Genomic DNA, 25,377 nt, shown 5'->3' on the forward strand with positions numbered 1-25,377 from the left:
CATAATTGTATTGGACTAACCCATTAGTTTAATAAAAACCTAATGAATAACATTAAAACAAATGCGATCTGTTTTGCGACATTTTTGAATAGGTTAATGAATTTTAAGTTTTGTACCATGCCTGGAATACTTTATCGATTTTATATTGCGTATATTCATACGACATAGACACCTATTCGAAAATGGTATATATGCATGTTAATTCCTAATTTTTTACCCGAATCGATGTAACTGTTTAATTCCATCTGAACAAGTTTTTAGACACTATTAGTATTACTTAAGCCCCAATCTGATGATGGGCAAGCAATATTGAATATTCATGATTTAACTCTTTTTGTAGAAGATTCTAAAGAACTGCTCGAAGAGTGCACGAGACGTTGATAATTGCCCGGCGTGTTTATCCCTTTGTCTTTACGAAACTTCGTATAGATCCGTCTTTCTGTTGCAAAAATTGAATTTTCAATGAAATTCTCTTCTGTTTTTCAAGAAAACTTAACCAAACCCAGCGAATACAATCTCTATCATGCTCTTAATGGGTGGGTAAAGTCTTTGACAATGACAATTTTTGGAAAAACAGCATATTTGAGGTTTTCATATCCCCTACTCCCATTTTGGTTTCCTTCTTCTGAGATGAACATTTGCTTATAATTTGAAAATCTTAATCTTACCCGAAATTGCATACGCATGGAAAATCCCGAGCGGTCTATTCCAGCTAACTTGTATGTATGTATGTATGTATTAATTTCAATTAACTGCCGGTCTGCATCATGATTTTCTCTATTAAAATATGTACATATACATATGTAAGTACTTGCACAAGGCGAACAAAGCGCTCTGAGGTTAACAACATTTCGCACCCAAACTCACACTTGGCGGAGAACCCGGAACGGGAACGCCAATTCCAGCTTGCAATGCGAGCGGGCAAAGTCCGAAGCGCACAGCATAAGAGACTACTGCAAACGGCTGGGCAAACAAAGCATAACCATAAAAGCCAACAAGAAGCCCACCCGACGCTAGTCGCCGCCCACTCATAAAGAAAATGAAGAAAAAAAAAACAAAAAACAAGAGTGTATAAGACTTTAGATTCAAAAGTCATTCCACCCGCGGGCCGCGGAGCGCAAACAAAGACAACTCTGCGCTTGCAGTCGAAGCCATTCACTGGCTGTTGCTCTCTCACTCTCTCTCTCTCTCTCGTTCTAGCGCTCTTTTGCGCTCCCTTTTGTTCTTGTTGTTCGCATTACTCCTGCTGCTGCTGCTTCTTCTTTGTTGGCTAGACGAGCCCGCCAGACCAGCTGAGTTGCTTTTTGCCGGTCGCAGCGACTGCGCTTATTGATTTTTGTTGCTGTTATACCCTAACCTAATCAGACTACTGCGGCTACTTGCAGTGTAATGTAATTGTATTGTTTATTTGTTATATATAAATAAAACTATATGTTTATTCATGAATATATATATATATATCAAGCATTAAAAGCGGATGAATAACAATTTCTCATCATATATCACATCCATATACAGTACATGTATTACAACAGCTCATTATGACATCAGCGTATAGAGTATACAGTCGGCGAACTGCCCTCAAACTACGCCTTTGTGTTTTTGTTTTGGTCGTTGACGTTCGCGGCCTCGCTTCAAGCAACCGCACAGTTGTTTGCGAGGTTTCAAGCGAGTCGGAGCGTCCGATGCAGCAGCAGCGCCAGTAGCTCCAGCGGTTGCATTCAGTTGAAGTCCAGAGCGTTTGTTCTTCTCTACATCTTAGTTTTGTTGTGTGTGGTTTCGCAAGTGCCGTGTCAGTGCCAGAGCTGCAGTATGCCGTTTCCCATACATCCACCCAAGCAAATGCCCTGCCCACACTGGCAGCACTTTCCCATTAGCCCGGTTGACAGCAAGCCGGCGCCATTTGGCAGCAGCAACAACGATACGGTTGCGCCAGTTAACAAGCCACCGGAGCCGGTGTCCTATCGCTACTGTGCCCACTGCAAGGCAGCTGGCAAGGATGTGGGCGACATCAGTAAGGATTGAATGGAGCTACCAATTGCACGCATTTTTCACCTTGCCGATGACATGGGCCACGCACTGAATCCACCCATTCCAAAAACACTCGTCACCCACTCACGAATCCACATAAACATCACCAACCACCAGCCACACCGAACCACTCACAATGACAGTGGAGCTCCCAACTTATCTCAAGTGGGCCAGCCGCGATGAGTGCAGCTTTTAAATATATCGAATTAGAATTTGATTTGTATTCTTATAAGAATTTCGTATGTGTTTGCCTTCTGCTCGTCATTTACTTTGCGTTTTTGTTTCATGTGCCAATCACAATGATATCTACATGCATATAAGTATCATGATCTATATACTATATCATTGTATATAAATATACGTATATATTTTTTACATTTAAAATGCTTAAGCTAAGATTTTTCTACACATGTGTTTTTTAGACTTGAGAACTAAATTTGGTAAAAAAAAAAAATCAAAAAAAAAATAAACAACAAAATAAACGCACGACGCATATAAAAACAAGTTTATTTTACACACACACACGAATGCATACGTATATGTACACGCACAAATATGAGCAGATGCATCGATGTGTGTGTGGTTTGTTTTCTTGAGCGGCACACTTTTTTGGGACTTGTTTGTTTGCCTGCTGCTGCTGCTGCTGTTGTTGTTGTTGTTGCTGTTGTTGTTGTTGTTCCGGATCGTGCGCTGCTTTTTATCAGTATTCAAGGTCAGTAGACAGCAACAGCAACAACGGCAAGAGGCATTAAAAATTCAAGCATACCCGCGATAAGCATGAAACGAAACAGAACAATCCAGCAGAATTTAATCATACATATATACATACATACACACATACATACATACATATTTAATCCAGCATTTTCGGTTTTCAATTCGGGTCTTACGCTGTTTTCATTCTTTTGTTGTTGTTATTGTTGTTGTTATATTTCTCGTGTGGCCCCCAATGGGTTAATTAGCTCGCTTGCCGCACGCAACTGCAATGCAAGAGAGTTGTCTGAGGATGGGTGACAAAGTTCAACAAACTGCTTAAGTGCAAAAATAAATACGCACTCGCAGTTACAAATACACATACATACATACATGTGTATGTGCATAAATACATATGTATGTATGTACGTGCCGGCATGCATGCATACGTATGTACATACATATGTATTTCGAACTACCGCTAGTCGCTGCTAGAAGGAGCGGTAAAAGTATCACACCTTATCACACACGCAGAACAATAGAGCTCTCTGCACTCCAGATGCAAATACATAAGAACACGTGCATACAAGCGTACATAGTATATGAATGTGTGTATGTATATCAGGCTGTATATATGTATGCTTGTATGTACATCATTTTGTTCTTATCGTTTCGGGTGCGCAAAACTGAAAGTAACATCGCCAGACTAGGTTTGCTGTCGTATCTACATACATACATACATACATACATGGTAACTTCATAAATAGTACCTATGCACACACATACCATTATGTTTGTATGCTTATTATATTAGAAATTGGTAAGTATTGCCCCTAATTAAAAGTTATGGCCGCTATTTTTACCTCGATTACGCTTCATGTACATAAACATGTGAACATTGCGTTATCGAGAGGCCCCACAACTACCCACACAAACATTCTAACTAATAAGAGCACACAATATAATTCAAACTTTTCTTGAATCGAATGGAGTTCTCGCTTTACTGCAAGAATCTATCATAAGGTATACATAATGTCTATTGTTTTAAGAAGGATATTTGATAAGGTTTATTTGTTTGTACTCTTAAAACAAACCAATTTTAAATCAACTCATAAAATGGTTAGGAGTTGCAACTTTAAATAAATTTTCAGCTAACGAAAGTAAAAAATGCATTCATCAATGTTTTGTTATTTGTGCAAACGGTCTGGCAGCACTGGCAGGCATGAAAAAACGGTTAAGCTACACATGCGAACCGGACGCAATGCAGTGGAAACGTGGCAAATGGAACCAGTTCACAAAACTATCGCCGGCTAGCGTTGAAGCCCTTGGAACGAGTGGTTCGCAATGAACCATGTCGTCGCTGCGGAATAGTGAACATTAAGATGAAATTTACTTTGCAAAAGCTGAGCTGAGCTGAGAAGAGACCTACTTAGTTGGAAAGCTGCTGCCAGCAGGTGCAACTACTGAAGTACGTGGCCCAGTTAACTGTTTTGCAAACGTGTAGCCGAACGGCCGGCAAATAACAAGAAGAGCCAGCATTATGGACTATCAGTACTACGACGAGCCAGACTATGCTGATGAGGAGGATGAGGGCAGCGGCGGCGGCGGCGTCGGCAGCGACGTTGTCTACGTTGACCAAGACTCCACGAAGAGTCAGTCCAACAGTGATTACGATGACGACGATTTCGAGAATGTGGCGAATCGTTTGTGGGAAAGCTACGAGCACTGCATACTGCCCTCGCTGAGCCAGGTGACAAGCTACATCGTGCCCCTGCTGCTGGGCTGTTTGCTGTGCCGGCTGCTTAGCACGCTCTATGCACGCCACGCACGACTCGTGACCAGCGCCAGCGTCGGCACCAGCTCCAGCTGCAGCTGGCAAGAGGCGAACAGTCTGAAGCTGGCGCCGCTGCACCTCATCAACGCGCTGTGCGGCGCTGGTGTGCTATACGCGACACTGGGCCAGAAGATGCTGATTCTGCTGTTGCTCAGCGGCATAAGCTTTGTGCTGCTGCAGCTAGTGCGCCTGGGCAAAGGGCAGCGCGCCGCCGTGGCCATTGCTGCGCTCAGCATTGGCAGTCAATTCCTCTACGAGCTGGCCATTTGGCAGAAGCGCGACGACTGGCCGCAGCTGCGCGGACTGCAGATGGTGACCAACATGAAGGTTATATCGCTGGCCTTCGACTTGACGGCGAGTGGCGCGCCAGGACTACGCATGCCGAGCATTCCCGCCTACCTGGGCTACATTTTAAATCCGGCCAGCTGCGCGTTGGGGCCCTGGCTAAGCTACGCCCGCTACTTGGACTCGCTGCACAAGAAGCCGCCGTTGCGGCGCAATCTGTTTCATATGATGGTCAACGTGCTGCTCAGCCTGGTGGCGCTGGTCATCTCCAATTGCATTGCGCCCGCCCTGGGCGAGTTGCATGTGCCGGAGGTGGAGTACACGACGCGCCACAGCGACCTCTCACACTGGCTGCTCATGTACACGGGCGCGATGAGCGTGCGGACCAGCCACTATTTTGTGAGCTTTCTCAGCCAAGCGCAGCTGGCGGCAGCCGGTCAGCAGCTGGACACAACAACGACGCCGCACAGCAGCTCCAAGCAGCTGCTCGGTGAGCTGGTCGTGCGTCCGTGGCACATTGAATGGCCGCGCTCCCTGAGTGCCCTGGTGCGCTGCTGGAATGTGCCCATGCACGAGTGGCTCAAGCGCTACGTCTACTCGACATCCAAGCTGGAGCAGCGCTCCCGCCAAAACACCATAGTGGCCGTCTTCTGCACATATGTGGTGTCGTCTCTGCTGCACGGCATGGACTTCCGCATCTATCTGGTGCTACTCTCGCTGGCCACCTTTGCCGAGGGCGAGACAATGTTGCGTCGTCATCTGGCCAGGCTTTGTAATGCCTGCGTCGCTGCCAATCCCTGTCCCGGCGCTGAACGCTGTCGCTATGCCCACTGCCCGCAGCAACGTGGCTGGCTCTGTGTGAGCTCCTGGCTGGTTGGGCTTACCAATTTGGCCTTTACACTGCTTGCCATATTCCATCTGGCCTATCTGGGCGTTGTGCTGCTGAACGAGACACTCGTCATGGAAGCGGATAACGAGCTGCCCTTCCTCTACCACTGGGCATCGGCGGGCTATCTCAGCCACTACGTGGGCATCGGCATGTTTGTGCTGTATCTGTTCATATCGTAAACTGGACCCAGTCCATCTAAAGACTGCCTGAGAGAGACTGCACCATTTGCTCCTCGCTCCCGACGCTGACCACTGTCTGCACTGGCAGCTGCTCCATGTGATTACACTAATAACATATATGACATGATATACATATATGCATATTTATATTTATAAATGCATTCGCTCCAGCCGCACATGTTTTCTGTGTGGCTTTTTGTGGATCTGGCAATAGGAAAAACGGAACTGATTTAACAACTGTGAATCTCTTTGTAAACTGTATTTGTATTTTTACCACGTAGTTGTGACCGATTGGCTATTATTTATACACACACATATATATATATGTAACATTTGTATGTCTGTGCATCTGTACTTAATAAATGTAAACTAAACGTTTTTATATATTAAGGCGACGAGCTTTCACTTGGATCCAAGCATCTGTCGGAAATGACTCGACTCACATCTCCGTACTCCTGTGGAAACTGGGTAAGGAAAACTTCAGGAGCTGCTAGAGTCTCTATATCTATGAAATCTACGTTTTCCTTTAAACGTTCATTTTGATAATATTGAATGAATGAATCATTGTCAATTTTTTAAACGTTGCTTTGATAGAAAATATTGTGACACACCTGAAAGAATATATATGTATATATATAGAATATAGCATATATATTAAATTGAATGTAATTCGTTTATTTTTTTTTTTATAATGTTCAATCCATAACATACATTTTTATGACAGCATAGTTAGCTAAGATGATGTTGCACCAAGCCCGTTGGGTTCTCAGGCTGAATCGTCACGTTGGCTTTTGGAGGACTCTGGAGCGTTCCAGCTGTCGTCTCCCGACTACACAGCTACACACAAGGTCTCTTGCTGCCCGGATGGAATTTGTGAATTTATTTCAATTGATTTAACAAAGAAAAAGTTACTAACTTCAAATCCTTCAAGAATTTCTGTATCCATGAACACACACACACACAATCATGCGCGTCTGCTTCGCATTCTAACAGCATGGTAATCGCGACTGCTTTCTGTGCTGCTATTTTAATTTGTTTTTTTAAGCACTCATCATCAGAAAACTAAAAAAATATATATATGGATCTGTTCCAGTCATAAGAGAATCTTTATGAAATGTGATATTATCACAAAGAGCATTCAGTATAAAATACTTTTGACTATGCAACATTATCGCAGCTATTTGAAGATTAGGAACACGGATTGTTCCATTTTCTAAAGTGGTTTCCGCTCGTGAACGGCAAGATCAGCTTCGATTAAATCTTGTTCGTTGAGCCTTGGGCTCAGTTTGTATGAACAATTTAGGGGCAAATATATCGATGTGGCGATTAAGCCGGGCAAAGCCGGGTAATGTCAGTTAATTTTTTTTGTTCTTAAGCACAATTCACGAAGTTCAGTAATGTCAAAGGAACAAAAGTCCAAATAAAATTTTATTTTTTTATTGGTTTTTTATGTCGATTTTTTTTTGTTTGTTTTTTGTTGTTTTTTTTTTTTTTTGTTTGTTTGTTTGTGGTTTTTCTCATTGAGACAAATATTTATAACAATATTGTAACTACTACTTTGTTGATTTTTGTTTTGTTTTTACTTATTTGCATTTGTTTTCGGTTGTCAGTTTTATTTGTTTTGTCGCTTATGTTTTAAATATTAAAATTACTACCTTAAAAATTATGCAATGACAATAAAAATATTTGTTATGCAATTTTCGCCTGGTTGTTAATTACAATCAACACGTTCATGAACTGCTAAAAAGTTGCGCTGCTTTTTTTCCCCCCATTTTATATTCAGAAAAGTTGTTGCACATTTGATTTGACATCAAAAATAGATAGATATATACATATATATCTGTGTGTGTGTGTGTCTGTTTGTGTGTATATATATATATATATATATATATATATATATATTGTTTATACATATATATATATCTATGCAATTTAAAGTGTTTATGTATATTTTATATGTATATAAATTGTTGTTTTTTACTGTGTTTGACATTGTTTCCGTTTCCGTTCCTTATGCATCTCGACATAGTTCTTTTTTATTCATATATATATATATAAAAAAAAGTTGCATGCATTCATATATTTTGCATATTTTATTCTCTGCCTGCGCATATTTTGTTTCTTAATCATTTTTCATTCATAACAACAACTGAGTTGATCACAAGAGATAACGAGAGTTTTTGCTTTATATGTATGTTTTTTTTTTTTGTTTTTTTGTTTTTTTGTTTTGTTTACATTTTCATAGTCGCTTCTGTTGCACTTCTTTTTACATTTACAAAATATGTTGAAGCTTTCGTTGATTTATCTTTTTTGTGTTTGTTTCATAATTTTGTGTTGTTTTTTTTCTTTTCTTTGTTGTTTGTTTTGCTGCCTTGGCCCATGCGAAGCGCCTCAAAAAACTTATAGAATAATTGTTTTTGCAGTATTTAATTTTTTGTTTAATTTTTTGTCGCTTAGCTCTTAACGTAAAGTGAAAATACAAATAGTGTACAATTATTCGCTAACTACATCTTACATATCTATATATATATATATACATATATATATAGATATATATCGCGTGCGCACAGAGGAAAAGAATTGTGTAGCCTATGCTAAGGATGAAGGGGGCGCGGGGGTTCGGGCTTGATTTAGACAGATTGTTGTTGTTTTTTGTTTATTTCAAAGAAACGGCCATATCTAAAATTATGCAACAAAACATAAAAAAAGCTCATTTCATCATCGATACACATGCATATATATATATATATATATATATATATATATATATACACATATATATGCTACTCTTTCTACAAATTACAAACTTTAAAACTTAATTTTAATTATGTTTTTGTTTTTCTGTTACAAGTTGCTGGCTGTTGAGAGAATTTTGCTAGATGCTCTTTTAAAATTTAGCTAAACACATTTTCATATAGTATAACTTTCTGTTTACTGTTTTTCGCACAATGCACTAAATTCAATTCAATTTTCTCCTTAATATATAACAAAGTAGTATATAATAGAAAAAAAAAAACACACAAAAAAAAATGGTATAAGAGAAAAATGTAAAATACAAATAATAATTAATAAACAGTAAAAATTACTGTGTAGCATAATTTAATTAGCAAATACAACTAAAGCATAAACATAAGCTTTAAAATAATATTACACATTTAAATTATAAACATAATTACATTGTGTGTTGGTCTGTCTGTCTGTGTGTGTGTCGTCAGTGTGTGCGTGTGCCTGTGTGTGTGTTGAGAGTCGTGTTTGCTGCTGTTTCCTGTTGTGTCGCAAATGTTGTGCACAACATTTCGCCAACAGTACTCGCTGTGTATGTGTCTGTGTGTCTGTCTGTGTGGCGTGTGTGTGTGTGTGTGTGTGTGTGTGTGTGTTATGGCAACAACAACAACAACAACAACATGATCATTGTATATAAATTATACTACATATAGCGTTTGTGTTTTTGTTATGTATGTAAACCATGATATGCGGCTGGTTGCAGTCGTCACCGTCAAAGTCATTGTCTCAGTGCGTGTCCGTGTCCCCGTCCCTGTCCTCGTCCTCGTCCGCGTTCTTGCCCTCGTCCTTGCCCCCGTCCTGCATCCAGCAGCATTGTCGTTCGCGTCATTGTCATTGCCAAGCCAGTGTAGACTTAAAGCTACTGCTGCCGCTGCCGGCGCCGCTGCTGCTGCTGCTGCCAGAACCAACCGCCGGTGCTGCCCATTCCAGCAACGGGGCCACGTTCAATCGTTCTTGGTCTGACAGTAAAGCTCTTTCAGCGACTTGAGCTCCTCGATGAGCGCTTTGTTTTGGTTCTCTAGCACCGCCACACGATTCTCCAGGCACTTAATGTACTCCTTCTTCTTGCGCCGGCATTCGCGCGCCGCTTCCCGATTCTTTTGCAGTCGAATCTCTCGCTTGCGTGTCTGATCCTCCGCAATGCCGCTGTTATCTACATATGTATAAGAGAACGAGAGAACGAGAGAGAGAGAGAGAGAGAGAGAGAGGAAGAATTAGTATGGTTTTTGCTTGGATTTGTGGCCTGTTTGTTGCATTTACTGGCATTGTATGCTATCCGATTGGATAAATAGAAGGCCGAGTCCGGCGCCATGTGCAGCAAGGGACTGCTTGATGTGTTGTTGCCGCCGCCGCCACCCCCCGCCCCGCTACCCAGCTGTGAGCTGAGTACGTTGCCGTCGGGCATTTGCAGTGCTCCACCCGCTGCCATCGCCAGGAGATTTGATCGAGTTTCGGGTTTTCGGTTTTCAATTATATATTTGGGATTATGGTTGTAGGGGGGTTGGGGTTGTTGTTGTTGTTGTTGTTGTTGTTGTCATTTGATTTTCGTTGCGTGATTTTATTGGATTTTTGAATTTTTCGCGGCCAGTCAAAAAGAAAACGAAAAAAAAAAAACACAATAAAAATTATAAGAGATCACATTTCTGTTTTGTTTTTCGGACTTTTGTCTGTTTGTACATTTGAGTGAGTGTCGGTGTGAGTGCGAGTGAGCGAGCGAACGATCGAACGAGCGAGAGAGAGATAGAGAGGCGATATTTGGTTAGTTTGAACAACAGCAACGGCGACGGCAACGGGCGACGTTTGTTATATAAGTACATATGTATGTTGGTATGTATATGAGCGATGGGTGGCTGGGTGGTTGGGTGGTTGGTTGGAGTGGGCAGCAGGGGGTGTTTGTTGTGCGTTTGTATTTTTACCTAAACGATGTGCAGCGGCAACAACAACAACATCAATAATAATAGCAACAGCAACAGCAGCAGCAGCAACAACAACAACAAAAATTATAAGAGACGCGCGATAAAAAACAAACGAATAAATATGCACAATGCATTTGTGTAGGTGTGTGAAGTTACAGTTACAGTATTAATAAGTACAACCAGACAAAGAGAAAGGAAAAAAGAAGAGAAAAACCTACGAAGGATGCGCGTTATCATCCTTATCAACTTTAGCAACAATTGCATATGGCATTTTTGCATTTAATTATTAAAAAACTTATTGAATTTAGATTTCTCATATGTATGAAGCAACAACAACAACAACAACCACAACACTCATGAGAAATGTACATGAGAAAGACAGAGAGCGAGAGAGAGAAAGGGGAAGAGACAGAGTAGATATAGAGATAGATTATCTAGGAAAACAGAGTTTAAGCAACTCCTTAGCCACGCTCAAAGTCTGTCTGTCTATCTGTGTGTGTGTGTGTGTGTGGGGGTATGTGGGTATATATGTGTGTGCACGCATGTGTGTGTGAATGTTGATGATGTTTATACATAAACACAAAGAACAACAGAAGCAACAACTAACACAACAGGAAATTTATAAGCTTAAAGTTTTGATGAAAAATGGATGTATGCATATTTATTTGCAGATGCGTGGGGGGGGGGGGGGGGGGGGGGGGGGGGGGGGGGGGGGGGGGGGGGGGGGGCACCTACATAAGGAAGGAGCAATATGACATGGTCGTTAAACTTTTACCACAAAGCAACACTTAAACATGTCGGGAGTGTCCGACTAGAAGATACCCTGACCAACTGTCTTCTGTGCCTTTTCTCCTCACTATGTTTGCATATGAAATGCATTCTTTATTAACTTCGGTGTTTATAGTTCTATCTTGATCGAAATTGTTGGGGTATATATCTACCAAGGCGCAGGGGTCTGCCGTTAAAAATGATATATTTTCAATCTTGGGGGGAACAGTTTGAGGTATCCATAAGGTAAAATATTGCCTTAGGTCTTATAACTATCGAGTTGTCCCTTAAAAACCATGTCTCAAATTCGATCTTTATCGATATCATGAAAAGCGAACGACCTATTAAAAGTAAGTAAATTAGATCGCTAACCCAATCCGCTTCTCGTCCGGATCAAGACTATATAGACATGCATACATGCATACTTTTTTAGCAATTTTTTATGGGTGATGTGTATAAGAATACAGGTGCAAAACTCAAGTGCTTCAATCAAGAAATACAATGTTTGTTCAACAGGTCTAGGTGTTAAATAAACTATCTCTGTGATCTACTTGCTCAGCTGGTAATCGATATTTAAGAATCAGAGGCTAAATGCATAAGAGTACAACGATTCCAAACCGAATATCTTATGCATTGCGCACGGCTCGTTGTGATTAGGAGTTTATACAAGTTAAGAAGTCGAATATTTATGCTGCTGCCTGTTGCATACATTTGCATAGGTTTATCATGCCGCTTGTTAAGCACTTCAAATGGGTATAGGGTATAAAGTTAACATTACGCTAACACTATGTTAACGATAAGCTGGTTTTCTGACATTTCAAGTATGTTATTTTACATAAATATTTCTTAAAATTTGTGCGTTTGTCTATGTGTGCTGCTGTGTGTGTGTGTGTGCATCTGTAGCGCTATCAAGAAAATATTGAAAACAAACTGCAACAGAGTCCAAATCGAACTCAACTATGCTTGACAGGATGTACAGGACATGGATATAGCGAGAGAAGAGATATAGAGCAGGAGTACAGAACAGAGATAGATAGATATATGTAGATACAAAGTCTGAGATAGGAAGGCTTGGCAGTTATGGCGTTCTAGATTGTTGTTAACAAACAAATTACCGCTTATGTCGGGTCCACTGATTTCGGTGAAAATCTTATTGTACGATGGCCTTCGTGTCAGATTACTGCGATGATGCTGTGAATCATCGTCTGATAAACTCTCATCGCTATCCTCCGGATGCTGGGTATTCGGTTCGGGTTTGATCTTACATTGAAAATTTGGAGGGATCTGCAAAATGTTAAATCGGTTAGCATCACGAATAGTCTCATATATATATAATGTATTTATGCATGTATGTGTGTTAGTGTGTGTGTGAGAGTCTGATTGTGTATATACATTTATACATATATATGTGTTTGTGAGCGACTGCTACGCACTTTGTTACGCACTTGCACTGCATTGCTCGTGGTCGTATGGATGACCGTCGTATTTGCCGGCTTGGTCATATAGACGACGCCGCTGCCGCCCTTGTGCATCGCCGATGCGGCGGCCAGCGCCTGCTGCTGTTGCTGCTGTGTTCCGACAGCGGTTTGTATGACACCCGAGTGATTGGCCGCCTGTATCACGGATTGTACCTGTGAAAGTAAAATAAAAAAAACGTTTAACTCATTACAAATCAAAGTCTTCCTATCAAAAGTACGCAGCAAATGGACGCCCTTACAATTCTCAACAAGTTCAAACGACGCAAGGCGTTTTCCAAGCGTCGATAGCTAAGTCTGCTGATGCTAAAGCCGGCAGGTTCTTGAAATAACTAAACAGACAACCTGATAAGTTTTTGCTGTTCATTGTTTCATTGTTGGTTAATATTTAAATTACAAAACTAACCAGCTTTAACCTTGAGGTAACGACAACCAATTTTCATTAGAGAGAAAATTATCGGCGTAAATTTTGCATTTCTTCAAATGGAAGGCAGTCGGAATTTTATAGAGCCTCTCAAACAAACAGAACTCCCAGTCTAATTGCGCCAATTTCGTGCATAAATAAATTATTTGTATCGATAATACCAGCTGGTTAATTTCGAGCAAAGTTCAAATGAACTAGCGTATTAAATATGAAACAGAAAAACGTTTACGAATGCAACACAAAAGCAAATCGAAACACGAAATACTCTCGCCAGGCCAGGTCATTTGGCTGTGTGTCTATGAGCTATGCATACGAAACTCCTTTCGATGGATGTTATCCAAGGAAGCAGACATCTCGGAACCCTTCAAGGATGTACATTTTGTTGAATCCTAGGTCATTTGCCTGTGTGTCTATGAGCTATGCATGCGAAACTCCTTTCGATGGATGTTATCCAAGGAAGCAGACATCTCGGAACCCTTCAAGGATGTACATTTTGTTGAATCCTAGTGAAAGCAAAGTGAACATAATCATAGCTGTTGCTAAACAAAACTTTTTACTGAGAACGGATCCCATCAAGTTATTGGCATTGCATTGGTTAGAAGCTTGGGTCAAATCGGACTGGTGGATCCTGTTGCATGTCCTGTCAATTGATCTTGTGAAAGTGCGTAAAAGGTCGACTCGGAGCTTACCTGTAGGCCGTGCTGTGTTAGGATAGGGTATTGTATATTACAATTGGCGGCTGTGGTCAACACGGAGGCCGTGCCGCTGGCATTGTTCGTGTTAACTGTCGCCGGGACGCCGCTCGTTGTACTTTGCTGGTTCTGTTGTAATTGCTGCTGCTGCTGCTGCTGCTGCTGCTGCTGTTGGCCGCCTGTTGCTGCCACCGATGCTGCGACTGCTGCTGCCGCCGCGGCAGAGGCGACGGCGGCGGCTGCTGCGATGTCAATATCGTTGACATTACCGCTGGAGGCCGAGTTGCCGTTCTCCTCGACGATGCTGTCCATTTTAGCGATTTTCAGCAGCACCGTTACGCTCTCCGATAAGTGCTTCAGTTTGGCGTCTTTTCCGTTTTAGTTTTGCCAGTTTGAAGTTAAATGATGCTGGACGATGACTACTGCTGCTGCTGCTGCTGCTGTTGCTGCACCACAGTCGTGCGACGCACATGCGAGCGGGACAGGCGGGCGGACGAGCGGCCGGAGCGGTCGGTTGGCAAAGCAATGCAGGAGATGGACCGCGCGCGCCGCACACACACACACAGTGAGAATAGAGAGACAGGCACAGAAAATGAAATATAGGGAGAGAGAGAGAGAGAGAGAAAGAGAGATGTGCACAAAATTGGTTTCATTGGTTTTTGGTTACAATATTGCTTGATTGGTAATTGCTAATTGTTAATTGTTCGTTCCAACAACACAACTCACAAACATCATCATCATTATCATCATCAACAACAACAACTAAAACAAAAACAAACGCGCGCACACACATACACATACACACACTCGCTGACTGTCACTGTCACTGCTGCTGCTGCTGCAACTGTTGTTTGGTTTGTTTTGTTTGCTTGCTACAAAAATGACGACGACGACGACGATGACAACGACAAAGCAACAACAACAGCAACGAGCATACTGTCTCAACTGTTGTGTGTATTTTTATGAAATGACGTCATGACGACGTTGTGCTATAGGCAAACAAAACAAAAAAAAAAAAAAAAAAAAAAAAGCAAACTTACTTTCTGATGACATCACTAAAACGTTGCTGCTCCTCTTGTTGTTGTTTTTGCCGTTTCGGTTTCCCTTCTCTCTGCGCGCGCTTGCTTGTGTTTGTGTGCATATATTAACGTGTATATGAGTCTGTGTACGTGTGTTTGTGTCGCGTTGCGCGCTGTGCTGGCAACTTGTTGAAAAATTCAACTGTACGCACGCCACACACAAGAGCAGAGCAGAGAGCTAGCTCCGTTTGCTTCACGCTACTACGTAGCTGATTGCTGCTGGGGCATCGCTAGTGGCCGCGAATTTGGTCCTAATTCTCTGCAGAGCCAAATGATTTGTTATTGGACTCGATTGGTTGGCGATTGGCGGTAGAGGTGGTGACAGCGGCAGGCAGGCGGTATAAAAGGCAAAACACTTTTTACACAGTTGGCAGCACGCGCGCACAGCACACCAAAATTTTCTGCTGTTATCGTTGCTTACGTTCTTTTTTCAGAGCAGCGCTGAGCGATTTGTTTGTTAGCTGCCTTGGCCAATGGCAGAGTATAAGGACACAATTTGTTTATTTTTGGTTTAGCACACGCGTTTTGGGTCACATTCAACTTTAACTACAATTTATTGATCAGGTTCTTGGCCCTTTTTGCGCAAAATTTTATTTTGTATTGCTCGCTCGCTCGCTCGCGCTGCTTCACTGCCTCAGTACTGGCGCAAACATACACAAGCTCACTTACAGCACACACAAACACATATGCACACAAACACATAGAGAACACGCACTATGAAACACACATATGCATGCGCACGCAGCGACGACAACCCGTTTCACAGTCGAGTGTTGCCAGATAGTTTCCATACAAATTGGGCACTGATAATTGCCCTATTAACATTATTAACACAAGCCAAAACCAAATACAAAGAAATAAATCACAAATAATGATTAATTTGTGTGTTAATTGAATACATTTTGAATAAATAAGACAATCCAATAATTGTATAAAAAAAGGCGCGCGGCGAGTTTGCCTAGAGCTGGCAGCACGGCCAACAGCTGTTCGGTCGTGCGACACTGCTGGCACCAGGGCTGGAATGTCAAGCCATTCTGGCGGTCGATTAATCAGTTTTAAATAACGATTATTCATTAGGTATTTAAGGAAATAGTTGGCGGCAACCAACTGCAAGTAAATTAGTAATTTATGTATGTCTATGTATGTAGTAAAAGTAAATGCCAGAAAATTGTTTAAGCCGTTATTGTTCAAAACACATGACTGTTATTTTTAATGCTGTTACTAACTCTTCTGGAGCTCTGTGCTGCTCATAGCTTAACACTGCCAAAATAAAGAAGAAACTAAACCGAAAATCATTTGGCTAACAACAAGATGTGCAAATCTAGAATTACAATAGGACAAAAAATTCTATTATCACTAATTGCGCCGTTGCACGCATTTCTTTGGCACATCCCACTGTGACTCTTGCTTCATTTACCCAGCCCCACACAACGCCGTGCTGTCTGCACGAGTCAGAATGAAAGTGTGTGAGAGAGAGAGGGAGAGAGAGGGAGCGAGTAACGAGTGGGTGAGAAGAAGAGAGAGGGGCAGCGCGTAACCGTTTGACTGACTCAATGCAGGCCTTTTACTTGTTACTGTTGTTGTTTTTGTTGTTGTTGTCTGGTCAACTGTTCAACTGGTCAACAACACGAACGAAATTGGCGCCGCTTGTTCAAAAAATTTAAAACAAGTAAATACCCAATTGACAAATACAGCAAATATATTAGTATGGGTGTTTAATTATTATTATTATTATAGTTATATTTGAACATTTTAAGCCTAAACTATGAATAGCAGCCGCTACTGCGGCCCCCGGTCTAGACAGTACAACATCCAAACTTTGCCCAAGTCTTGAGCACGGACTCGCCTTGTTAGTCACCATTACGGCCATTACCGACGACTGCTATACTCTTCTTAGTAAGTTGTGTTAGGTGAAAATTGGTTACGAGAAACGATCTTGACGTGACGTCCTCAACGTAATTGTAAATTCATTTAATAGCACACTTTCAATTAGCTGAATCAATCCTATGAAACAGCTATTAGACAGAAAGCTGGGTATCGAAACGAAACTAATGACTGTTACGATGAATAATGGCTATTAAAGATTTCGTAAATTATTACTATAGCACGAGTCATGACTCGTTTTTTGGCTTGTAAAATATCGCCAAATATGAATAGCATGAAAATCTGATTCTGAAAACGTCAATAACTCGCTTTCAACAGGTAATTTGAATTGATGCTTGCGATTTTCTTTTTTCTTTTTTTTTTTTTTTTTGACAATTCAAAGAAACTCTCAGCATCAGCCAAGTGCAAATGATTTAAATTTTAGAAGAATTTGCAAGTTGAATAGGTTTTGCATTTAAAAAGGCGAACATGCATACAACATGCATACATGTCTGTGCACATGTTTGTGTGTATGATAGTTACAATCATGCATTCATACATGCATGACCAACACGAATGCCAATGATTGGCAATTAAAATGCATGGATACACTGCAATTCGATTGTTTTAGTTGGTGTTGTCCTTCGCTTGTCGCCACGCTCTTAAAGCGAGCTTCAAGGAGACTTTTTCATACCCTTGTGCCAATTGAAAATGGGTAATAACGGGTATGATGTTTCTAGTGTCTGACAGGCAGAAGGCGCTGTGTCAATTGCACCTGCACATAAACTTTATTTCAAATCATCAATAATTCGACTGCTATCGATTTTCAGATTAGGTTATTGAAGCTAACTGGCAAGAAGAAGCACTGTCGCAGCGTATGCGGCGCGCGTGCTTGTGTGTGTGCATGTGTGTTTTATTCTGCATGCGCATGCATGTGTCAAAGCATGTTTGTGTCTGCACCCTACATATGTACATATGTATGTATGTATGTATGTACATACATGCAGTACAGGGTATCTGCAAGTGGAACACTCCAGACTAAATCACTGTTACTTGCTATTGTTCGCAGCTGATTAAAATTGCGTTGTTGTTGCTAAGTATTAAATTTTGTGTGTTTGTTGCACTGCACCCGCTCTGCAGGCAGACAGCATAAAACATTGAGCACAGTGACGCTGCAGTTAAAATACTGGCGAATTTAACGATGCTGCGAGTGGAAGAGAGAGGTGCGCTGATTCACTCCAAGCTGATTGCTCGCAATGTTCGGGATGAGCGCGTGACACGCACGCAACCTTAAAGTGCGTGGGCCGCCGCAACAAGTCTGATACGCATTTCATTTGGATGTCATTTCAGAATAGCGAATGTGTTTGAGCAACTCTCGGTCGTCTATTGGCTATGCTACATATTTGTACCTGAGAAAAGTAGGTATTATGAGTATGAGCATACTATTCTTTTTGATACTTTGATCTGATTTAATTGCATGGCATAACGAATTATAGTTGTTTGCGCTCTTGTCAGAATTAACAGCCATTTTGACGAGAAACAATTTCGGTTTCTATTGTTTTTTTTTCTTTCTGTTTACATTTATCTATTAGATATTTAGCTAGCTGTAGACACAACACAGATTCCATTTGAAAGTTGAATATTACATTTAACGGCTTCGCAAGTAGTAAACGAAACTTAATTTCTTGTTAACTAGCATTTGCTTTAATGATCACATGCGAAAACAGAATTCATCACTTTAAGGCTTGCGTGAGCTTCACGTGCTCATCGCGAATAACAGTCATAAAGCAGTGAAATGTCGCTACTCTCTCTTTTTTTTTTTTTTGTCATACAGCTTTGTTAATTCTGTGCAGTTACATGTGTCGAGCATGACAGTGCGAATAAATAACTATTAACTAGCGACTCAGGCAGTCAATTTGAGCTTTTGATCTTTTCACTTCAAAATGTTTACTTTAATTGTCGTGATCGCGCAGCGATAGTCACGCGATCATCACTATACACCGTAGGTTGCCAACCCGAGCAAGCGAGGCTGTGCCTGTCGCTGCAGTTGCTGCTGCTGTTGCTTCATGCCTCCACCACCCACCCGCTGTACAATCACTTCACCCCACCTACACAAGCTCGCCTTTTTTTTTTCTTATATTATTTTTTGTGTTGTGCTTATCATCACTGCGTAAGCGCAACTTAAAAATACTTGTGGTGACCGTTCAGAAAGGTAATTGACACCGAAAAGCCAAACAGTGCGAGAGGGAGAGAGAGAGAGAGAGAGAGACATGGCGACAGGGCGAAGGAGAGAAGAGGGAGAGACATTTTCTCTCGGACGGTGGACAGGCAGAATGACGAAAGCGTACAAAGTAACAAAGTCGAAAAGCAGAAAGCATAAATAAAAATCTGGCAACGTCATCAACGTCATTGACATCATCGCGGCTTATGGTTACGCGAGCCCAAAAACCAAAACATGCGCCACATCAAATTGTGTCGTTGGCTTTATTATTGTTGCTGTTTTCTTTGACATTAGCAGTATGTACGTATGTGTGTAAGTCGCAACGAAGACAAGCCGTAGCAATAGCAACGGCAACGGCAACATTTGTTTGCTGCATTTTAATCAATTCCAATCAGTCGCATTTCGCATTTCGCATTTCGCTTTTGGCTGCGAGTTTGACTGTGACTCTGTGGCTGGGGCCGTCTCCTTCTTAGCGTTTCGCGCTCGCTCATACGCAAAATGTGACGTCAGCATTATTTATTTTTAAATCGCCTCATGCACTGCATTTAACGCGAATGCTGCTGTATTTGTTTGTATTAATTAAAGCTAAAATGAGAGCGCTACAGCAAAGCAATCGCAACAATAGCCATCATAAGCGAAAACAGTTAATACTTGCCATCAGAACGGCAACGGGAACGAGAAACGGAATGGGAATGGGAATGGGAATGGGAATGGGAACGGGAACGGTTATGTGTGTGCCACTGTGAGTCCGTGGGAGATGGGCGTGGCAGGTGTCGCTGTCAAAAAAAAAAAGAAACAAAACAAACCAATTGTTTGGAGGCAACAATTGCTGCCAGAATCGGTTGCACATGCCCACCGACCCCCTCTGCCTGCACCAGCCACTTAACAGTTATGTGCGGATTATTAGCTAGCAGTAATTCGATAATACAACCGTTTCGCGGCTACACAAACATAAAAGGGTCTAAATACAATATATGTATGTATATGTGCATGCCTGCATGTATGTACATATAAGAACCAGTTCTTTCAATTTGGAACCAAAACTGGGTTCATGAATATCGAAAGCCTGGTTCACAAACCGAACCTAAAGATGGATTGTTAGTTCGAACCGTGAACCGATGTCTGTTTACTTTTGCAGCCCTGGTACATATAAATGCATAAGTATACGTATGTGTGTTTGTTATCAGCTAGGAGGCAACGTTATCAGCGTTGTGTTGTATTCGGTTGGGCGGGGAAAACAGCTCAACTTCGCAGCTTAATTGGTGCTGGGAATAAGGGACTAACATGATGCGACCAAAGCATGTAAATAACTCACACACACACACACACACACACACACACACACACACACACACGTTCAATGATCTATGCATGTACATCAATTACCGTTAACCTGATGCAGCACTAGACAGGGCTCCGATAAGAAGTGTTGGGAATTACGAAAGGACTAGCTGACTGACGAATTGATGATTAAGCTGAATGCCAAAAAATGCTGGCAACATGATGGGAAATGGGTAGGAAAACTGTTGCAAGCAACTTTTCAATCTGAATTTTAATGTACTTTCAAATGAGCTTAACTATAAATGAGAAGGGTAAAGAAGGGACCATACTGTAAAGGTAAATATTCAATTATCGCAATATCGTAAAAAAGTGACTTCTCCAACGTTTTCTAATTCAAACTTTACTAAACATACTTGAACTGAATAATGTAGCCCTATAGTATCAGGTGATTTTAGGGAAGGTTTTAAAATAGTTATGTTTATCTTAGATAGAGATTTCCTAAATGAATATAATGAAGAATCGCTTTGTTGTTGAAAGAAATTGCCCGACGTTGTTTGGGGGTAAAATTGACAATGTTGAAAGTGCTACCGAAGTTACAAAGTCGATCCCATTCAACCCCCCCCCCCCCCCCCCCCACGAAGTCGCAAAGTCCAAAAACTAATAGAAACTAAAAATACAGACTAAAACTAAAACAAAAATAAAAGAGTTTAGAACAAGAGATTTAATGCGAGCCAGAAAAGACCCCCAACGGAATACACTGTCATGCTCATGCTAATTATCAGAGAGCACCCGAAACGGTTCATGGTAGATACATTAGATAGTTGAACAGCATTTAAGAGATAACATTTATCTGATGTACAGTTACGTGTGCAGTAACGCGACGGAGAATTCAACCCATCGATCTCACAAACCGGGTACTCAGATAAACAAAATCTAAATCAAGTAATCTAAAAGTTAACAGCTAATGTTAAGTATCTTAATCCCATAACAATATTTATAGGTAATAAAAGGGAGAGAAGGCAGCAGAGTCGATTTGGACTGTGTTTAATTGATGAATAAACTTTACATAATGCAAGGATTATTCAAGGAGTGCAAATTAAGCATTGCACTTTAAGGTACAGGAGCCCAGTCCTAATGGCAAAAACTGTTGCAATGAGGTCTTGATGAATTGCATATTGTGTGGACCGGACACATGAGACAAGCTCAGGAATGAAACGGACAAGAGATATAAAAAGGCTTTTGGCTCAAATTAAAATAGAAAATACACACACACACACACACACGCACACTCATATTATATATGTGTGCTATGTGTCTTCCCATGTCTCGGGTGCTTGGACACTGGACTTCGTGCTAAATTGCCTGGGGTATGCCAGGATACATTTGCCAGCATTGTTTTTTGTAAGTAGCCATTTCTTAGAACTTTTTTAGACTTTATTATTCAGTTTTTCTTTGTGTTAAATAGCAAAGTAAGCCAACAAATTTATAATAACAAACTAAATAAACAAATATGAACCGGCGACCTTCCGCTTGCCAGTTCGACGCTCAGATACTCAAGCCTCGCAGGCTCATGATGTCACATTCACAGACATATTGAATCTGTCAAATTATTTGATTTTTCTCCTAAATTAACTGAGAGAGAGTCTAGTATCACGATACTGAATCGAACGATATCGAGAGAGTTACCTCTAACTAATAAACTTTTGATGCGAATGCATTTCAATAAAGAAACACAATTGAAGTCTTTGCCGTATTTTGTAATTGTTTTCCTTATTGTCATATTGCTTTTCTGGTTAGCAGCTCTGCTCGGGCAAATAGAATAGAAGGAGTATATGAGGCCTTTCGATAAGGTCTTGAATTTGCACGCTTTTATGGTTGTGTCTCGATCGGGAGCTAGTACTAGGCATGACTAATGCCCAGTGTGGGTCATAAATACTTAGTACAATAAGCTCCACACTTATCGGGAATACTGAAAAAGCAATTATCTACGTTCAAGGGGGCGCATTTGAGGGAACACCTCTCGCTCTCTATGGACACAACAATCTACTTGATGTGCATTCCGTAATATTTGAATGTCCGTGCTATTATTAAGGTCTTATGCTATATTCAAATTCGATTCGAGGCTGAAGATCAATCCGAAACATAAAATAAGTTTATACATATATATTATCAATTACTGATGAATGACAATAAGAACTCAATATCTTTTTACTGCTCTAGAGTTTTGAACATTTGCCCAATTTGGGGAACCTTTCTTAAGATTCTTGACAACAACAGCAGAAATGTGAAAATTAAATTAAATTTTTTTTTTCTTAAATAGAAATTAACATTCTATTTCCTCGATACTTCACTTGTGTGAAAACTTGTTAAAACAAGTTTTCACTCTTCAAAAATATGTTAAAATAAAAATGGAATCAACTTTTTGCGCATTCGATACGCGTTTCCACACTAGCCGGGTGGTTTTGGCAAAAAGTGTGAAATAAAGTTGAAGTGAATTAAAAAAAAATGTTTGAAATTAACTTTTAACTGCGTATTTTCCAAATTTGCGAAAGAAATTAAAAAAAACAAGTAAGAGGTTCTAGTCGGGAGCTCCCGACTAGAGGATACCCTGAACCCTCTTCTTCCAACATCAAATGCATATATATATTCTATTTAAGAAGCTATATGTCAAGTTTGGTGACTCTAGCTCTTATTATTTAACAAAATTGCCAAAAAAAACATGATATCGATACCGATTTTTATCGATTGCTTGAAAACGGAGTAAGTTATCGATTATCGGAAATAAACTCGATCTGCGCGGGAGCTAGGAGCATCTACATTTAAAATTTCAAGTCTCTAGCTCTTATAGGTTCTGAGATCCATACGGACGGACGGACGGACGGACGGATAGACAGACGGACATGGCTAGATCGACTCGGCTATTTATGCTGATCAAGAATATATATACTTTATGGGGTCGGAGATGCTTCCTTCTGCCTGTTACACACATTTGGCTTTCGCTCAAATACAATATACCCTTATACCCATTTTTAATGGGTTCAGGGTATAAAAAAACCAACCGATTTTAGGGTGTTTTTCATTAGATAGAAGTGTTTTTTTTTTAATATTGGTTTCATTTTTTTAAAATTGTTTTTTGGTTTCTGTTTGAATATTGAATAACTGTTTACGCTGTTGCTGAAGAAGGCATCTAAATGGAAAGTCAATTACAGATATCGCAAAAACTTTTGAAAACATTTTGAGTCTTAGCACATATGTAATTGATTATCTATTAGTTTGCACAGTTGATTCATGATTGAGTGAATGACCTTCTGCTTAGCTCTTCCTGGCTTTGTTTTTGTTTTGCTTTTGTTTTGTTTCGTTTTTTGTTGTTTTTTGTTGTTTTTGTTTTAGCTGTTGTGTGCATTAAAAATGCGTTAACACCCACGAAGAGGGTCATTAAGTGCACACTTCTGTCTAGTGCTCGTGCCACACCCTCGCCCGCCTCTAATGATATCTTACCCGCTGCTCGACAGTTGTTGTTGTTGTTGTTCTGCTTGTTGTTGTTGTTGTTGTTGTTGTTGCTGCTGCTGACTAATAACAATGAAATTCACCACGAAGAAGGCAATAACAAATTTCGCGTAACGGCTAAAAATTTGCAGTTTTTGCAAGCCGCTTAATGAGATGTTTTAACAACAATATAACATCACTAAATAACAAAAGCAAAGACAAAAACAAAAACAAAAACAAAAAAAAAGGGGTAAAAGAAAACAAACAGCTTTTGCTGTAGCGCCTGTTGTTGTTGTTGTTGTTGTTGTTGTTGCTTGCTTTTATGAGCGCAGTCGTTTTTGGTTGTTGATTTTTATTTATTTTTTATTTTTGTTTTTTCTTTTTGTCGTTTTTCGCTTTTCGTTTTCTTTTCGTTGTGTTGCGATTACGTCAAGATTTTTGTTGTTTAGCCGATTTGATTACAATACATTAAACGCGCGTACATATGTGCATACATAGATATTATATACACAAATATGCATACATACATACAGATATATACATATATATATAAATATATATGTGCATAAGCATATACATATAAATATACATGTGCTGTTGTTTTTGTTGTTAACCGTTTGGCGCTCTCCCACTAAGGCGTAAGTGCCAGTCACCACGCGAAAGAGAGAGAGAGAGAGAGAGCGGGAGAGCGGGAGAGCGGCAGAGAGCGCGGCTATAATTACTTGCTTAATTTCGTACACAAATATTTTACACATTAAAAGCGCGCAAATATTGTATTCAAAAAAAAAAAATGTCACTCACACACACACGCACACATACATTGAAACACTAGTGCCTGAGTAGTTGTTGTTGTTGTTGCTGTTTTGATATTCTCATACGGTTATAATATTTTATTTGGCGCCCAAAATTTGTGCGCCCTGCTTCTTATTCTTTAGTGGGCTGCAATCGTCACCTTTTGTCGTTGTTGTAGTTGTTGCTGTTGCTGTTGCTGTTGCTGCCGGCGCTCGATGACGCGACGACGCCGCAACCGACACTTAACTGAGTGTTGTTGCTGCTAATTGCGCTGGCTATTGTTGTTGCTGCTTTGGGGGCCGCTGCTCGTCGCTGCTGCTGCCTCTGACGCCGCTTTACGTAGCCGAACTGAAAAGCAATACTGACGCCGCTGACTGACTAAGCGGCCACGACGCGACGACCATGTACAAGCGTCGACGTCGAAGTCGCCGCAGCACACGTCACCAGCAGCAGCGGCGGCAGCGGCAGCCGTCGGTTAGCGATGTGCGCGTGCCTGCACATCAAATTGAATTACTTTCGTGTTGCGACACTCACGAAAAATATTTTGTTAAACAAAAAAAAAACGTTATAAGTTGATAACGTTTTGCACACTCGACACAACAAATAGATTGGGAACTCAATTTCTGGAATAGAATAAATTATTATTATCATGAATTAAAATAAGAGTGCACTATTCGGGCATGAC

At 40.8% G+C, this 25,377-nt stretch overlaps 3 protein-coding genes across 11 annotated transcripts; 2 read left to right on the forward strand and 1 right to left on the reverse strand.

Moving 5' to 3' along the window:
* Positions 1-1,672: 1,672 nt before the first annotated feature.
* On the forward strand, positions 1,673-2,465 carry LOC115764371. Its single transcript, XM_030707332.1, has one exon. The coding sequence runs from the start codon at positions 1,813-1,815 to the stop codon at positions 2,023-2,025; it is 213 nt and encodes a 70-aa protein (XP_030563192.1). The 5' UTR covers positions 1,673-1,812; the 3' UTR covers positions 2,026-2,465.
* Positions 2,466-4,077: 1,612 nt separating this feature from the next.
* LOC115764362 (protein-serine O-palmitoleoyltransferase porcupine) lies at positions 4,078-6,833 on the forward strand. Of its 2 annotated transcripts, none has more exons than XM_030707322.1 (2): positions 4,078-6,379; positions 6,636-6,833. In XM_030707322.1, exon 1 carries the CDS (start codon positions 4,265-4,267, stop codon positions 5,909-5,911), a length of 1,647 nt encoding a protein of 548 aa, XP_030563182.1. In that variant the 5' UTR covers positions 4,078-4,264; the 3' UTR covers positions 5,912-6,379; positions 6,636-6,833. The 2 variants fall into 2 exon arrangements, with proteins under 2 accessions (XP_030563182.1, XP_030563184.1); XM_030707324.1 differs by having other exon boundaries at positions 6,641-6,833.
* Positions 6,834-9,300: 2,467 nt separating this feature from the next.
* On the reverse strand, positions 9,301-24,997 carry LOC115764398 (cyclic AMP response element-binding protein B). Of its 8 annotated transcripts, none has more exons than XM_030707383.1 (6): positions 24,853-24,997; positions 13,968-14,410; positions 12,813-13,010; positions 12,495-12,663; positions 9,956-10,117; positions 9,301-9,848 (listed from the first exon to the last, which is right to left on the reverse strand). In XM_030707383.1, exons 2-6 carry the CDS (start codon positions 14,280-14,282, stop codon positions 9,640-9,642), a joined length of 1,053 nt encoding a protein of 350 aa, XP_030563243.1. In that variant the 5' UTR covers positions 14,283-14,410; positions 24,853-24,997; the 3' UTR covers positions 9,301-9,639. The 8 variants fall into 8 exon arrangements, with proteins under 8 accessions (XP_030563243.1, XP_030563241.1, XP_030563244.1 ...); XM_030707381.1 differs by having other exon boundaries at positions 13,968-14,416; XM_030707384.1 differs by lacking the exon at positions 24,853-24,997 and adding an exon at positions 15,011-15,715 and having other exon boundaries at positions 12,825-13,010; positions 13,968-14,416.
* Positions 24,998-25,377: the final 380 nt, after the last annotated feature.

Source organism: Drosophila novamexicana, unplaced genomic scaffold, assembly GCF_003285875.2.
Source record: "Drosophila novamexicana strain 15010-1031.04,08,12 unplaced genomic scaffold, DnovRS2.1 tig00000820-arrow-pilon, whole genome shotgun sequence".
Lineage (NCBI taxonomy): Eukaryota > Metazoa > Arthropoda > Insecta > Diptera > Drosophilidae > Drosophila > Drosophila novamexicana.

Excerpts from the sequence above, each read along its gene's own strand:
- LOC115764371 (XM_030707332.1), top strand. The coding sequence starts at position 1,813 with ATGCCGTTTCCCATACATCCACCCAAGCAAATGCCCTGCCCACACTGG.
- LOC115764398 (XM_030707383.1), bottom strand. The coding sequence starts at position 14,282 with ATGGACAGCATCGTCGAGGAGAACGGCAACTCGGCCTCCAGCGGTAAT. Across the intron at positions 13,011-13,967 it reads TAACACAGCACGGCCTACAG|GTACAATCCGTGATACAGGC; the intron begins GTAAGCTCCGAG and ends TTACTTTCACAG. Across the intron at positions 10,118-12,494 it reads CAGTGGACCCGACATAAGCG|CGGGTGGAGCACTGCAAATG; the intron begins GTAATTTGTTTG and ends TGGCGATGGCAG.
- LOC115764362 (XM_030707322.1), top strand. The coding sequence starts at position 4,265 with ATGGACTATCAGTACTACGACGAGCCAGACTATGCTGATGAGGAGGAT.